The sequence below is a fragment of the Chrysochloris asiatica genome, unplaced genomic scaffold (genome assembly GCF_000296735.1).
Source record: "Chrysochloris asiatica unplaced genomic scaffold, ChrAsi1.0 scaffold00103, whole genome shotgun sequence".
Lineage (NCBI taxonomy): Eukaryota > Metazoa > Chordata > Mammalia > Afrosoricida > Chrysochloridae > Chrysochloris > Chrysochloris asiatica.
Window position 1 is genome coordinate 7,749,067 of NW_006408621.1, and position 17,673 is coordinate 7,766,739.

General features: G+C 44.1%; 1 protein-coding gene across 1 annotated transcript; it reads right to left on the minus strand.

Moving 5' to 3' along the window:
• Positions 1 to 703: 703 nt before the first annotated feature.
• On the minus strand, positions 704 to 14,413 carry TYMS (thymidylate synthetase). The gene is given in 5 exon segments (XM_006878195.1): positions 704 to 900; positions 2,234 to 2,335; positions 4,277 to 4,451; positions 9,430 to 9,503; positions 14,218 to 14,413. Coding segments are annotated over 5 exon segments (744 nt in total).
• Positions 14,414 to 17,673: the final 3,260 nt, after the last annotated feature.

Below are 17,673 nucleotides of genomic sequence, written 5' to 3' on the forward strand. Positions count from 1 at the left end.
CGCTTCATATGCATATGTAAATTGGACAATGAATAAGGAAGACCACAGAAGAATCAATGCATTTGAATTACAGTACTGGCAAAGAATATTTAAGTGCCACGGACTACCATAAAAACAAAGAAATCTGTCTTGGAAGTATAGCCAGAATGTTCTTTAGTAGTAGAACTTTGTATTTTGGACCTGTTGTCAGGAGGGACAATCTCCTTTGTCCCTGGAGAAGATTATGTTTGATAAACTGGAGGGTCATTCAAAAAAAGAGGACAACACCCAAGGAGATGGGCTGACACAGTGGCAGCAACAATGGGCTAAAATGTTAACAAATGTGAAAACGATATAGGACTAGTTAGTGTTTGGTTCTGTTTTGCATAGTATCATTGCACAGGAATCAACCTGATGACACCTAACAACAGAGACCCAAAAAAAAAGGGTACTTGCTTACAGCGTGAGAGCTAAAGCAAGAAGGCAGATCATCATCTTGAGATCAGCTGAAAACATGGGCACTGGGTGACTCTACTTTCTCGTTGCTCTGCATATGCCCACAATTGACTGAAAAAGTGAGTATTAACTGTGGAGTTACAAATAAAATCCAACAAATACACAAACTGGCAAATACTGACTTGGTGACTAATGAGGATTGACTGTATCAACTTTTGGAATTAATTCTCTGCAATTAGTTTTTCCACCATTTGTAACAGTTTTTGTTTTAGCCCCCAGAGCAGCCCACCTTCAGTCCTGTGATATGGGCGATCATGTAGGTGAGCAGGGCGTAGCTGGCAATGTTGAAAGGCACCCCCAGGCCCATGTCTCCTGACCTCTGGTACAGCTAACAGGACAGCTCACCATTTACCACATAGAACTGGCAAAGGGCATGGCAGGGAGGCAGCGCCATCTGTGGAAGGTCTTCAGAACCAGCACAAATGAAAACAAGGAGAAGTGGGAGTTATAAAGGGCATCACAAACATAGGCAAAACCAAGCAGTGAGACCAGCCAACTCCTGGTGGAGACAATGAAGGAGCCATTGAGCTGAAGCAACCTCTGAACCACACCTTTCCCTCACGTCAAAAGCAGACAACATGGACCCCAGGGGTGGCACACAGCTGATGGAAACCTGTCTAGAAACTGAGAACTTTTGGGTGATTATTAGTGGCTATGAGTAGGAATCAATTCAACTGCATATAAAAAAAATAGTTCCAAATAGAAATTATCTGTACCACCTTCATGGCCCCAAACTACAAATATGCTGTTACTGTTTGGTTCTGACTCATAGTAACCCTGTAAAGGTCTTCCAAGGACTGCAGGAGCAGAAAGCCTCATCCTTCTCCAGTGGAGCTGATGATCAGCTTGAACTGCTAACCTTGTGGTTCGCAGTTCAGTGCTTATCGTACGTAGTCACTGCGCTTCCAAACTAAAACTGTGGTGGTGGTGTGCTGGTGAGTCAGTTCTGACTCATAGTAACACTGTATAGGGTTTCTGAGGCTGTACATTTTTATGGGAGCAGAAAGCCTCAACTTACTCCTATGGAGTGGTTGGTTGATTCAAACCTCTGACCTTGCAGTTAGCAGCCCAATATGTAATCCGCTATGCCACTAGGAGGCATTAATTCATGTGGCATCTCAGGCATGTTCTCTTATATTCAAAGTCTGTATTATAGACGTAAATGTTCCATACTGGTATTAATTATGCCTTGGTAAAAATTCAACATCCCATTAAAAACCATCTATATGAGACCAAAAGGTAAACAATAATGCTACAGCAAAGATGATAAGGGGGTAGAGAAAGAGTACTGGAAGTGGAACAATCAAAATGCAATTAAAGAGAATGTTGACACACTGTGAAAAATTTAATGTCACTGAACGTGTTAACAAATTGTCAAATGGGAACTGAATTTACTGTGTAAATTTTCACTCAATAAAGTATTATCAAAAACAAGTGTAACTGTGAGGTAGAAGTGATCTAACGTGTCATCTGCCATAATTTCAAATGTTAAAAATGTTATGTGTGTTCTTACAGGCAATTAAAATCCCTTTAGGAGTAGGAATTAGTATAAATATACAAATTAATATGATCTGGATCCAGCTCAGCCATCTGAAGATGAAAATGGGCCAAGTGTGACTTGCCCAAGGTCAAGTGCCATGAGGTTCTGCCGCTGCCGGGCGCCTTAGCACAGTACAGTACTGCTTCTTTCCTCTAACAGCAAGCTTAGTACAAAAGAAGATGACTGTGCTGCTTTTACCTTTTGGGTTCCAAGCACACATTATGATTCTTCTGTCGTCAGGGTTGGTTTTGATTGTGTCAATAACCTTTTGCAGCTGGTCCACTCCTTGACCTGAATAATCTGTAGAGTTGTCAGAGAGAACATGTACACACACATTAATCACAGCATCTCATGCGATGGGCTCCAGAGGTGGTTTATTATAGTCCCATGACCATTTCTCATTTACAGGTGATGTTGAGTTCAAGTCCCTGCCTAAGCAGGACAGTTTGTCCTCTAATGCCATAACAAAATGGATTTTCTTCTCTACACAACTCCTTAAATATCTGGTCTGTTAAGAGTGTTACTTCTTCCAAAATTCTCATCTCCATATTCCTGACTTTCTCCAATCTAAACAATCCTAGTTTGTTTTTTTTTTCAGTATTCCCCACAGGAATACTTGTCATACTTCACTGACACAATCTACTATACACCCATGTCCCACAGCAACTATTGGCTCTAAAACAGAATGTATCATTTTCATTCTATACACTCCAACAAGCAGAGTGCTGGGGTTCCTTCTTGTAACCTAGATACTATCTTTCCAACATTTCAGGCTAAAATGTCAATTTAGCAGCTAAACACTCTTGACTTGTAATTATCAGGAAATCTCGGTACAGATTGTACCATCTTATACTTTTTTCCTCATTTCTGATCCTTTGCCTTCCTTCTGAAATGGATCTTAAAGCTGAGAAATGACTTTGCTAAGGGAAGTACATCTGGTTAAACTTCCACTCATCTGTGTCAGGCCGTCTTAGTCCAGTAGTTCTTAACCTTTTTGGAGGAAATGTCAAAAAAGGTAATTATCAAAGATTACAATAACAAAAAAAGATGAGCTACGACAGAATCCTTCTGTATCTTGTGGTGGTCACACAAACTGACACTGTGCTAACAGGCCGTATGTAACACTGACGAAGCTGGTATGCGCTCGGGATTGCACCACTGTCAGTTTGTGCCGGGTACAGGGGACCTCTCTGTACAAACTTTCCTGGCAACTTCTCATGAATGCATCATTATTTCAAAAGAAAAATTAAAAAAAAAAAAAACTTACAAAACAACTTCCTTATTGAGATCCAATAGCTTTGCATTCATACAGTCCTAAAGAACATAATTTTAATATGGTCCCTTAAACAACAATGCTTATTGAACACTAACAGGGTTTAGGGCACCAACAAGCCAGTGGAGTGGCCTCGAATCCTCAAGATGTCCTAGGACAGAGGGGCTGTACATGAGCAACCAACCTACAGGCCATTTACCCGAAGAAATGGTTTGGCCTACACCATTTTTAAGCTGCCTGAAGAGTTACCAACATTAAAAAAAAAATCTTATGATTGTATATAAAATGGCTTTTATTAAAGAAAGTATTCTAACTGCTCAAATTTGAGCTGGTTGGAAGTGAGCTATTATTGTCCCCTTTAGCTGGGACTCATAATTTACCACCCAGCCAGTATGATTGCGTCTTGTCTCCCTCTCCCCAATACACTAAGGCAGGCACCTGCTTTCTCCTAAGGAGAAGACCAGGGCAGGGCTCTGTGACACTCAGCAAGTGATGCCACCAACAGTGCCAGGGGAAGGAGGCTGTCAGGAGTGACAGGTTTCCTTTTTCCTTCTACCCCAGCAGAGCAGGAAGGTGGCAGTCAGGGAGCAGTGCCCCCACCTCAGTACCACCTATGTGTGCTGGCTGGGTCAGTGTGAAAACAGAACAGAGCAGCCACAGGCAATCCTGAGATTCCTTCCTCCTCATCCTGCACCTGGCTACCAACCACAGCACTCTGACAATGAGAGAAGAGAGCTGAAGTGTCATGTGCCCAGTAAGCACTCTCAATAAATGGCAGTCAGCGAGTGTGGTCTGACTTCACAGGGCTTAGTTGCGGTTCCTGGACATCCTTCACAAGGTCCGAGTTACATGTCAGTCAGCTCTCCACACACCAAGTTATTATTATCCCTCACGCTTCTTTCAATCAACTAAGCAAACACATGCTGTAAGGGTTCTCAGGGCAATCTGAGGTGTGTCTCTTTCCTCACCTGAATGCATCTCTTTATATTCTGCCCCAAAATGCCTCCACTGAAAGCCATAAACTGGGCCCAAATCTCCTTCTTCTCGGGTGGTGAATCCCAGGCTGTCCAAAAAGTCTCGAGACCCATTGGCATCCCAGATCTTTACTCCCTTGGCAGACAGTTCTTTCGCATTGGTGGATCCCTGGAAGAGATGGGAGATGGAGGGCAGCAGGCAAGTTAAGTGAGTTCTGGGTCAACTGTGCTGGTGATTCCAAGAGTCACCCCCCACACACACACACAGCCTTTCCAGTGGGCACTATCATGTGCTCAAAACACTGAATGAGGAAGGTGGCACCTCTTCTTTAAGCAGGCTGGTTTTAGCCCATACTCAAAGACCAATGGTACAGTGTGACCTCTGCTTTGGAACCACCCTTTTTCTATTTTCCTTTATTCTATTCCCCTCAACTAGGTGTTTTCTACACCAAACACCTCCATATCTTTTCATCATTCCCACCTCAGCTGACAGTTCTGTTTCTTAACTAAATGTGCTCTATTTCTAAAAATGATACTCTAAGAGGAATTTGGAGTCCTGGATTGACACTGTGGGTTAATACTCCAGACTGCAAAGTTGTTTGAACTACAAGGTCGGCAGTTCAAGCTCACCAGCTGCTCCTCGGAAACCCTATACAGGGTCACTATGGGTCAGAACCAACTCAACGGCACTTCACAACACAAGAGGAATTTAATGCTTCAAGAGCAGTTTGTTCAGTGTATCTTATACCTAGTATATAGCAAGCTTTTAGTCATCAGAATACTCAATAGTAATTCTTCTGGCAAATATTATCAGTCACATGGAAGTAAATGTGGACCCTAATGCATTTTTATATTGTTTGTTGTTGTTTGGTACCGTGGAGTTGGTTCCGACTCATAGCAATCCTATACAGGGTTTACTGAGGCTGTAAATCTTTACAGGAGGAGAAAGCCTCATCTTTCTCCCACAGAATAGCTGGTAGTTCCAAACTGCTGACTATGTATGAGGTTAGCAGCCCGATTTGTAACCACTACGCTACCAGAGCTCCTTTCTTATATATGCCACTATAAAATTAATCTTACCTCCAACCTACACTTACATACTTAATGGTGCTTTTTGCCAAGTATAAAGCCTTGTATTTATTTCTCTATTTCATCCCTTTAGACTTGGCCCATTACATCCCAAACTGTTCCTGATCGTGCATCCTCTCACCATCAGCCCGGTCATGGATAGACTTGGGCATAATGTGCTATAAAGGTCACTAGCTAGGCTGTGGTGCCGTGTACACCTGGGCTGTGCCAGGCCTTTCTACCTGCCTTCTCCTGATAGCTCCCTATCCCTGTAGCCTCACTATCTTCATCTATAAAGAGAACTTTAGTAGTATTTACCACATATGATTATTCTGATTAGAAAATATCAGCAAAATGCTTATTGTAGTTGTTGTTGTTGTCAGGTGCCATCGAGTCGGAACTGACTCATAGCAACCCCATGCACAGCAGAACGAAACAATGTTCGATCCTGGGCCAACCTCACTACCGCCGCCACACCTGAATCCATCAATGATGCCACCTGGCTGATCCATCTTGTTGGGGGTCTTCCTCTTCTTCTCTGACCCTCCACCCTACCCAGCATGACATCCTTCTCCAACGATTGTTTCCTCCGGACAATATGTCCAAAGTAGGAGAGACGAAGCTTAGCCATCCTGGCCTCCAAGGAGCACTCTGGCTGCACTTCTTCCAAAACAGATCCATTGGTTCTTTTGGCAGTCCATGGCACTTTCAGTATTCTCCTCCGACACCACAACTCAAAGGCATCAATTCTTCTACGATCCTCCTTATTCACTGTCCAGCTTTCGTATCCATATGAGGCTATTGAAAACACAATGGCCTGGGTCAGGCGCACCCTAGTCCTCAAGCTGACATCTCTGCTCTTCAACACTTTAAAAAGTTCCTGTGCAGCAGATTTGCCCAGTGCAATACGTAGTTATTGTAGTTATTGTAGTTAAGTGCCATCAAATCCATTCCAACTCATAGCAATCCTGTATAGGATTTCCAAGGAGTGGCTGGTGGGTTTGAACAGCCAACCATGTGATTTGCAGTCCAGTGCTGACCCACAGGGCCACACCAGAAGTCCAGCCATCACATTACAGTTGAGTTAGTTACATGTTAACCAAACCTTGTGGTTTGCAGGCCAGTGCTGCTCTTACAGTGGCCCACCAGAGGTCCAAGCTAACAGCTCAGTAATTAGCTAGTCTTAGAAATACTCCCTTGACCAGTTTACACTAGATAGTCCTACATAGCCTTTGTTTCTTCATCTTGTCTGCAGCTCCCTCCCAGAAAAGCAGTTACATTTGGATTCCTGCATTGTATTCAGCCACCAGTGGGAATAGCTCTACCAGAGGTGAATTTACAAGATGTCCCTCTCCTCCTGCTAAGATTTCAGAATCCTGAATTCAAGCTTTATGTTAAAACAGGTGAATGCACTGTACTTCTGAGCATCTAGCTTTCTTCCCTTTCTACTGCTAAGCCTGTCCCATTTTTTTTTTTTTTTTGCCTCCTTCAAATCACTTTTCACTCTTTCATACACTGCTATCAAAGCTTACCCTTCCCAGACACTCAGATGGAATTCTCATTTAAGAATGTGCTTGCCTTAGACTTCCAATGATGCATTTAGAAGTAGCGGCTCGCTGCCAGTAGAGATCAGCCAACATAGGACAAACTAAGCCCTGTCCCTCCTCCCTGAAACATGGAAGGCTGGAGTAGACCAAATCTAAACCCTTTCTAAAATGGGATATGCGGTGTCAGTTCTGGTTTGGTCCAAGGCCATGTGAGCAACGCCTAGAACTCTGTAGGAGTGAAATGTCAGAAGTGAGAAGTCCGTTAACTTCATAAGGTGGGAGGAAGGAGAATCACCATCAGCTTATCAGCCCAAAACTGGTTCTATGAAGCACAGGTGAGACATTGATCTACTAGGAAAACTTATCAATTCTGACAATAATCTTTGCCTCCCATGGCAATCTATTTTTCTGCAATGGCCACAAAGAACTCACAGACAATACTCACAATTATATGGTTTATTACAGAAGTTAACAGGCTGTAATTCAGGATCAGATTCAACTTGGATTAACAGTAACAAATGTAGGGCAGGATCAGTTCATCACTCAGGACAGCTTTCCATCCAAGACAGTTCTCAGCACCTTCTCAGCCATGCCCACTGGCAGGCTATGCTTCTCAGTGCTGCCCGTAGGTAGGCAACACTTCTTGGCCAGGCTGGCTGATCTCCGGCAAGTGTAATAGCTCTTCAACTCCAGGCAACCCATTCTGGCAGCAAGTCTCCAAGACTTCTGCCAGAAAAAGCTCAGCAATGTTGTTCTGTGGGCTGAGAAGCCCACTGCAGCTTCTGTGCCAGTCTCCCGGTTTCTGCTGCTGCTTGTGCTAATGTCACACTGTCTCTCACCTTCTTGTGTCAACTTCAACATTACAGCTCTCTCTTTCCCTGAGGCTACATGGTTTTCAGTACAGCGCACCCAGGTCCAAAGAACATACTCCACACCCAGCTCTTTTGGTGGTAGTGAGTTCACATTGACCTCTGTGGGATTAGTCCTTTAATAAGCCTACTCCTCCTATCTTGATCAAACTGGCCAATCCCTTCAGTAGGCCAGTCACCTCATTTGCATGTTGTTGTTGTTGTTGTTAGGTGCCATTGAGTCAGCACCGATTCATAGCTACCTTATGCACAGCAGAACGAAACAATGTCTGATTCTGGGCCAACCTCACTACTGTTGCCACACTTGAGTCCATCGATGCTGCCACCTGGCCCATCCATCTCGTTGGGGGTCTTCCTCTTTTTCTCTGACCCTCCACCTTACCAAACATGATATCCTTCTCCAGCGACTGGTCCTCCTAACAATATGTCCAAAATATGAGAGATGGAGTTTGGCCACCTTGGCCTCCAAGGAGCACTCTGGCTGCACTTCTTCTAAAACAGATCTATTGGTTCTTTTGGCAGTCCATGGCACTTTTAGGATTCTCCTCCAACACCATAATTCAAAGGTATCAATTCTTCTACGGTCTTCCTTATTCACTGTCTAGCTTTCGCATCCGTATGAGGTTATTGAAAATACCATGGCTTGGGTCAGGCGCACCTTAGTCCTCAAGCTGACATCTTGGCTCTTCAACACTTTAAAAAGTTGCTGTGCAGCAGATTTGCATAGCAACCAGTTAATCCCCCAGAGATATTTTACACGTACTCTTTGCATAGTAATTTGTTCAATGACTGCATGGGTTTTACATACTTTATTTCCATAGTAAAGTGTCCAAACTCTTTGCAAGATCGTGGCCTAGTAAATCACAATTACACACCCAGGGCCAAAAAGGCCACACATAAACAGAAACTTGCTGCACTGCAAGGAGGGAACCTCAGCTTCCTGCATGGCCAGAACTGAGCTGTCTTTTATGTCCCCTCCTACCAGCATGGGCCACAGTATTTCTGGTTCTGAATCAGGATGCAAGCGGGGCTGGGCTACTACTCACTATCACAGAATTCCCGCCCTTGCCAAAGGTACCTATTTGATTCTTTGGAAGAGATATGGCTTGTTACTGAAGCCCTTCTAGTATATATGAACATGAGAACATGGTTGGCATCTATAATCAGTGGTCTAGGCCCTGGTGATACAGCAATGATCAAGAGAAAAAGATTTCTGCTCTCATGGAGTTTGCAATAATTTTACCTCTTTATTGTCTGCCTTCCCCACTAAAAGGAAGAAGGCACACGTTACATATACATCAGATGATGTGACAGGTTGTAGAAAAAATGCAACAGAAGACGGTGCTAGGGCAAAAATTCAGTCTTAGGTTGAGAGGTCTGAGCAAGGTCACTGTGCAGAGAGAGACTTAATGGTGAGAGTCACAAAGCGTGCTCAAAGATTAGCAAGCAGCCAGTAGGGGCAATTGAGTAAACAGAAGAGCAGCAGCAGCCCAAGGTGTGTAACTGGGTCCTAAGAAGCCCTTACAAGGACGTTGGCTCTTACTAGTGAAATAGGAGCCGCTGATGAAACCACACAGGCTGAGGAATGACATGATTTGATTTGTAAAAGGATCTAGATGGCAGTTGTGCTGAGAACCGACTTCCAACAGAAAGACGTTCTTACCTTGATAAACCACAGCAACTCTTCCAAAACACCTTTCCAGAACACACGCTTGGTTGTCAGCAGAGGAAACTCATCTGAAAAACAATTTGTCATATAGGGTGGAGATGAGAAACAGGACACACCCTCCAGCTTTCTCAGTGGAAGAAAACTGCCCCTAGAGGTAAGATCTGGAGTGCCCACAGAGCCACCTGAATGGGTTGGGCTCCTGAGCAGGAGCAAGTTAGGGGCATAACTCAGACCTAGATAGCTCCTGGGATGCCCACAGGAATCCTACAAAATGTGTGTGTGTGTGAGGGAGGAGGGGGAGGCTAGAGCAGGAATGTTGTTGTTAAGTGCCACCATATGTCAGTTCAAACTCATAGCGACCCTGTATGAGATTTCTAAGGAGCTGCTGGTGGGTTTGAACTGTTGTCCTATGGGAAAAGGATAAGATTCCTGACTACCTAGTTAGCATTGGACCCTGTGGAAGAGGCATAAAGATAACTCAAAATGTGCTCCAAGACAATGCTGATGGCTCTCAACACCAATTCCGTATTTATTCTGCAAGAGAAAACTTTCTCAGAACTAGGATATTTGTTATTAAGAGCCACTGAGTCAGTTCTGACTCATAGTGACCCTGTATAGAGTTTCCAAGCAGGAGCTGGTTAGCTTGAACCACTGGTCTTGTGGTTCAAACCAGCATTGCAGTACAGTAGAAAAATGAAGAATAACTTTGAAGTATTTGTGGTGCTGTGGGTTAATGCACTAGACTGCAAAATCTGTTTGGACCACAAGGTTGGTGGTTCAAGTTCACCATTCACTCCTTGAAAATCCTAAATAGAGTGACTATGGGTCAAAACCGACTTGATGCCACTTAACAACAAAGCATGTTAAACCTGTTGTCATCAATCAGTTCTACACCTCAGGGTATCCTCATGTGTGTCAGACTAGAACTGGGCTCCACAGACTCGACAATTCCTGGGATTGTTGGATGTACATTACCAGGCCTTTCTGTCAGGGTGCTTCTCAGTAAACTCACGTCGACCATTTTTAAGTTAGCTGTTGGTTAGGTGCCACTGAGTGGGTTCCAACTCCTAAAAACACTATGCACAACAAAATGAAACACTGGTTTTGCATCATCCTCACAATTGTTATGTTGGTTGTCACTGTTGCTGTCACAGTCAATCCATCTCCTTGGGGGAGATCTACCTCTTTTTTTAATTGACCCTCTACTTTGTTGTTGTTAGGTACCATCAAGACGGCACCAACTCAAGCAACCCAATGCACAACAGAACAAAACACTGCCTGGTCCTGTGCCAAACTTACAATTGTTGCTACACCTGAGCCCATTACTGCTGCTACTTTGCCAAACCATCTTGCTGGGGGTCTTCCTTTTCTTCTCCCACTCTCCACTTTACCAAACATGACATTCTTCTCCAGTGATTGGTCCCTCCTAATAGGTCCAAAGTATGTGAGACCTATAGTTTCCAAGGAACACTCTGGCTGTACTTCTTTCCACACAGATCTATTTATTCTTTTGGCAGTCCATGGTACTTTCAATATTCTCCTCTAACACCATAACTCAAATGCATCAATTTTTCTATGGACTTTCTTATTCACTATCCAACTTTGACATGAATATGAGGTTATCGAAAATACCACGGCTTGGGTCAGGTACACCTTAGTCCTCAAGTTAACATCTTTGTTCAACACTTTAAAGAGGTTTTGTGCAGATTTGCCCAATAGCAATACATCATTTGATTTCTTGACTGCTGCTTTCATGCGTGTTGATGGTTGATCCAAGCAAAATGAAGTCTTTTGACATCTTGTTTACTGGTATAATGGTGAGAATTTTTGTTTTCTTTACATTGAGATTCAACCCATACTGAAGGCTGTGGTCTCTGATACTCATCAGTATTTTAAATCCTCTTTGCTTTCAGCAAGCAAGGTTGTATCATGTGCATATTGCAGGTTGTTAATAAAGTCCTTCACCAAGATTTATCAAGGTACACTACACCTTGGTATACTAAAGCAATGTTCCAACTGACATCTTTGCTCTTCAACTCTTTAAGCGGTGTTTTGCAGCATATTTACCTAATGCAATATGTAGTTTTGATTTCTTGACTTCTGCTTCCATGAGTGTTGATTATGAATCCAAACAAAATGAAGTCTCTGACAACATCAGTATCTTTTCTCTGTTTATCATGATGTTTAGTATAGGTTCAGTTGTGCGGATTTTAATTTTCTTTACATTGAGGTGTAACCCGTACACCTTCACCAGCAAATACTTAAGTCCTCTTGGCTTCCAGCAAGCAACCCTGTGTCATCTGTGTATTTCAAGTTATTAATGAGTTTCCTCCAATCCTGATGTCACGTTCTTCTTCATTTAATCCATCTTTACAGATTACTTACTCAGCATACAGACTGAATAAATATGGTGAAGATATAACCCTGGTGGGCACCTTTCTTGATTTCAAACTACTCAGTTCAAATTCACCAGCTGTTCCTCGTAAACCCTATAAGGTAGCTATGAATCAGAACTGACTCAAAGGCACTTAACAAATACTCAAGGTCGTTATTTTGGCTCTCATGGACTTGTTTTAATTTTCTTCAGCTTCAGCCTGAATTTGCATCTGAGCAATTGATGGTCTGTTCTACAATCTGCCCCTGACTTTGTTTTGGCTAATGATACCAAGCTTCTCCATGGTCTCTTCCCAAAGATTAATTAATTTGATTCCACCTGGTGAGGTTTACATGTATAGACGCCTTTTATATTGTTGAAAAAAGGTATTTACAACAAATAAGTCATTGGTATCACAAAATTCTATCATATGTTATCTAGCATTATTACCGAAGCTGTATTTTTCAATTACAGATCCTTCAGAAGGTCTTTGTTTCAAACTTTCACATTCAGTTAGTAGCTAAATACTTAATCTTTTGCTCCACTCAGGGACTCAAAGGCAAAGTAATCTGTTTATATGTACTAAAAATAGTTACACACTTTCTAAGCATGATCCTATTTAATCCTATAAACTACCAGGAGGTACTATTACAATCAGCATTTTACAGGCAATCAGGAAGTTTGCCACAGATGGCAGTGTGAGAAGGGAGGCATCAAATGATAAAAGAAAGTAAAATGTAAAAATTCATCTCTATATGCAGCACAGACTCAACCCACATTATCAGCTGATATTCCTGAAACACAGGGCACCTACTTTAACCAATATTGCTGTATTGAGCATTGTTTCTTTCACTTGGAACATCCGATAAAGCTGAAGACCAGTGCGGTTCAGTAACCTGCCCACTGAACTTGCAGTCTAAACAGAGGAGCTGGGTTAAAAAGCAGGTCTGTGGCTCTCTGGAGGCCACCTCATTTGGAGGTGTGCAGGAAGGTGAATCTCTCCCCTAGGGCAGAACTCCCCAGTCTGTCCCAGGCCCAGCAGCCGTATTTCTAGAATGGGTGTTGTTAGAGTCCTGATATGGGCATTGTAGGATAAGTACTGGATTGCTAACCACAAGATCAGCAGTTCAAACCCACCAGTTGCTCCTCAGAAACCTTATACAGACAGAGTCGCTGAGTCCGAATGGACTGGACAGCACTTAACAACAGAATGGGTGTCCTGGTGTGGCACTTGTAAGATAAGCATTGGACTGCTAACGGCAAGGTCCACCAGCCACTCCTCGGAAACCCTATACAGGGTCGCCATGAGTCAGAACCGACTTGAGCGCACTTAACAACAGAGTAGGTGTAAGCAACCCCGGGGGCACTGTGGGTTAGCCCTTGGGCTATTAACTGAAAGATAGGAGTGGCCTTCAAACCCACAGCTGTTCTTCGGAAGAAAGATGAGGCTGTCTACTTCCGTAAAGCAAACTCTGTACAGGGTCGCTATGACTTAGAACTGATTCCCTGGCAGTGGGCTTGGGAGAATGGGTATAGGAGTCCTTGGGTGGCGCAAACCGTTAAGCTCTATTATCTAAAGGTTGGCGGTTCATATCTACCCTAAATGCTTAAGGATCCGCTTCCGAAAGGCTGTGAAAACCCTACGTAGATCTGGTTACATTATAGAAATCCGAAGTTACACCCTTTCTTAAAATATCTGAGTAGATAGTTTTTAAACGAAATGGGTGCTCTCTCTTACCCACTGTCCTGAGCGCCTCCCTGCCCGCCCCTTTTGTCCATGGAAAGCCTGACCCCAAGTGTGGTAAGCTTTTTAAGCAGGACACTAATAACAACCTAGAAACACCTCTTCTAAGGATGAATAAAAACTCTTTTTGAACTCTAAAGACATTCGTTTCAGGAAAACTGGTTTGTGGAAACTGGACAGGAAACTGTCAGGAACTAGAAAGCCCATTAACTACACAAGCGCGCCCCCGACCCCTGCCGTCGCCCCGCCCACAAAGAACTTGTAGTCCCGGCGGCAAACAGAAGGCAGGGAGGAGGAGTTAGCTCCACGGACAAGCCTGGGCAGGTCTTTCCAGCTGCTAGAATGGATGGGGGCGATCATTAACCAAACATCTCTCAGGGAGACAGCATAATGAGGTGATTCAAAGCGCAGGCCTTGGAAGACCTGGTTTTCCCTCCCAGCTGTCACGCCCATCTGAGTGACCCAACGCAAATCATGCATCAAAGCTGAGCCTCAGTTTCGGAATCTCTAAAATGGGGTTAAGGATGCTTGCTGACATTATAGAGTTATTACCAGTACTAAAAGTTCATCACGGGGCCCGCGTCTGCTGTGCTGCAGTCCGGTGCCTAACGCGAAGGCTCCCCTCCCGAGCCCTCCCCGCCGCGGCGCGCAAGGGCGCAGTCACCTCTCAGGTTGTAGCGCGCCTGCATGCCAAACACAGACAGGGTGCCGGTGCCCGTGCGGTCCTCCTTCCTGACGCCGCAGCGGAGGATGTGCTCGATCTGGCCCAGGTACTGCAGCTCGCTGTGGGGCCGCGACGGCGCGGGCTCCTGTGCGGCGGGCGAAGGCTGCAGCGACGGTTCGGAACCGGCCACAGGCATGGCGCAGAGGGGAGGTGTTACTGGCGGGAAGGACTAACAGCCTTCCCGACGCCTTTTCCCGCCGTAGTTTAAACTACTCCGCCTCTTCCTGCTCTTTGGCGCCAGTTCCTCGCGACCCCCGACCCGGCCCCCGGAACATGCGCAGACCGGCGGACGCGAGTAGAAGTTAGCCGTTTTGGAACCTTGGGCTTAAAATGAAAGCCTTGGGCTTGTCTCCAGGTGCACTAGCAGCAAAGAGCTAACCTAGCTGGGGAAGTTAGGGATTCTCTAGCAAGGGGAACCTAGGAGAGTCCCCACATGTTCCTGAAATCCCCAAATAAACAAAACCTTGTTATTTGAAAATTGTTTTCTACAACTAAGGGGAATATGCTCCCTATCCTCCCTGAGGGCCAACAGCTGGAGCAAGTGAAATAATGAAGCTTTTTCACTTGAATAACCTGGTGTGGTGCTGTGGGTTAATGCACCAGCCTGCAATAGTCGTTTGAATCGCAAGGTCACCGGTTCAAGCTCACCAGTCACTCATTGGAAACCCTATACAGGGTCGCTATGGGTCGGAATAGACTTGACGGCACTTAACAACAATCTTGAGACTTTCTAGTTCTTAATACCAGTTTTTTTCCGTCGTAATGAAACGTTTATAGTATAAACCCAAGTGGATATGAATAATTTAGTAATGAGTTAAAATATACTTGTTGTTGTTAAGTGCTGTCAAAAATATACTAGGACGCGTTAAATAGTCTGTGGATAAATGGAATTAAAAGATAAACGTTTCAATGAACGTGTGGTACATGAAATACACATGTTTCAACATCATTTTTCGTCAACAAAATATTGAACACATAGTAGGCATTTGTTGCTCCTTCCAAGTATAATACAGGGGACAAAAGTTATGAAAATTTAGGCATAACTAGAGTAAGATGTGGGCCTGAGACTTAATGAAAAGGAATTAACAACACAATTCCTTTTCATTCCATAAAGTTGACAGATTTTTGTGGGTTCCCCCTTCCTCCCCACCCCCCCACCCCCGTTATCTCAAATAATTCTCTTTGCAACATTCTACAGTCTTTCGGCTAAAGTGCATTTCTCAAATGCAAGGTTAAATTTTTGTGACAGACCCCAGAAGGAAATAAATATCTTTAACCTGCAGCTCTGCCCAATCCGGTCAGAAAAATGATGTCAAATGCAAAGGATATTTGTACTTGGATATTTGCCTTTTGTTGTTGTTAGGTGCCATCGAGTCGGTACCGACCCATAGCGACCTTATGCACAGCAGAACAAAACACTGCCGGAACCTGGGCCAACATCACTACTGTTGCCACGCTTGAGTCCATCGATGCTGCCACTTGGCCAATCCATCTCGTTGGGGGTCTTCCTCTTTTTCTCTGAACCTCCGCCTTACATTCCATGTTCTGATTTTCAATGGATGTTTACAGCTGTTTTTCTTCCTTTTGAGTTGTGCTCCATCAGCAAATGAAGGTTCCACGGGATTCTCCCACGGGCTTTACTTCATTCACGTCATCATTGTCAGCCCTACTTTGAGGAGGCAGCTCTTCCCCAGTCACATTTTGAGTGCCTTCCAACCTGAGGGGCTCATTTTCCGGCACTATATCTGACACCATAGGTGACACACCACAGGTGACATCTGCTATTCATAAGGTTTTCAGTGACTATTCAGAAGTAGTTCGTCACTCCTTCGTTGTCCTAGTCTGTCTTCGTCTGGAAGCTCATCTGAAACCGGTCCACCATAGGTGACCCTTGTTTAGTGCCATTGAGTCGGTTCCAACCCATAGCAACCCTGTACAGGGTTTCCGAGGAACAGTTGGGAGCTTGAACCACCGACCTTGCAGTTCAAACGGCTGGTATTTAAAATACTGGTGGCATAGCTTTTAGAATCACAGCAACTCACAGGCCACCACAGTACTACAAACTGACACACGAGTGGTCTTTGGGTCTCTGAAAAAGAGGAAAATCATCCCAACGAGATGGATTGACTCGCAGCAACAATGAACACAACTGTAACAACAATTGTGAGAATTGTGAGAAACCTTGTCGATACTCGGGACGCTCTTGGCAACTGGCGAAGCTACATAAACCCCTGCCTAGGACCTTACCCCATAGGTCTCTGGAGGGAGAACTAGGGCCAACCGCCTTACCCTACATGAGAACACCAATGAGTTAATTTGTGCTTATGGACAAACGCTCAAGAAATCCAAACTACTCAGTTTGGCACCAAAGATTTTTATCTTCCTATCTGGAGGGTCAGAGAAAAAGAGGAAGACCCCCCAGCGAGATGTATTAACAAAGTGGCAGCATCAATGGGCTCAAGTGTAGAAACGATAGTGAGGTTGGCCCAGAATCGGGCAATGTTTTGTTCTGCTGTGCATAAGGTCGCTATGGGTCTGTACTGACTTGATGGCACCTAACAACAACAACAACAATATAGAGAAAGTCCCTACCCCCCCCCTTCCTTGTACTATGGAGTTAACAATCTTCCCCAGACAAGACTGCTTTTCCTTGATAGTAGCTTTCTTATTTAAAGTTACTCTCCCTGTTCCCTTTGAGCTTCCCCTATTTCCTTGATAGTTGTATTCTTATTTTAAACTTTCTAGTTGGCTAAACAAGTTTCTTCCCCTCCCATAAGCTTCTATCGTTAAGCTATCCCTGGACACATCCCCCCATTCTTGAAGGCAGACCACCCTAAGAGTTATTTTTCACAAGCCGACACAGGACCAGGCCCTGTTTCCTTCTGTTGTGCATAGGGTTGCTATGAGTCAGAACAGACTTGACAGCACCTAACAACAACAAAAACATTTATCTGTGCTGCAAATATGTTAAGAGCCTTCAAGTGGGTTCTGACTCATAGCAATCCTATGATAAAGGGACTCATAGCAATCCTATGATAAAGGGTCTCCAAGGAACAGCTGGTGAGTTTGAACCACCAACCCTATGGTTCAAGCCAATCTTGCAGTCCAGTGCTTAATCTACAGTGCCACAGATGGATAATATGGGGACTTACTATCTCTGAATTTTGAAAATTACTTGTTATTGTTAGGAGCCATCCAGTCAATACCAACTCATGTACAACACTATGTACACTATGTACAACAGAACAAAACACTGCCTGATCCTGGGCCAACCTCACAATTGTTGCCATGCTTGAGCCCATTGATGCTGCCACTTTACCAATCCATCTCGCTGGGTGTTTTACTCTTTTTCTTTGACCCTCCACATTACCAAACAGGATATCCTTCTCCAGTGAC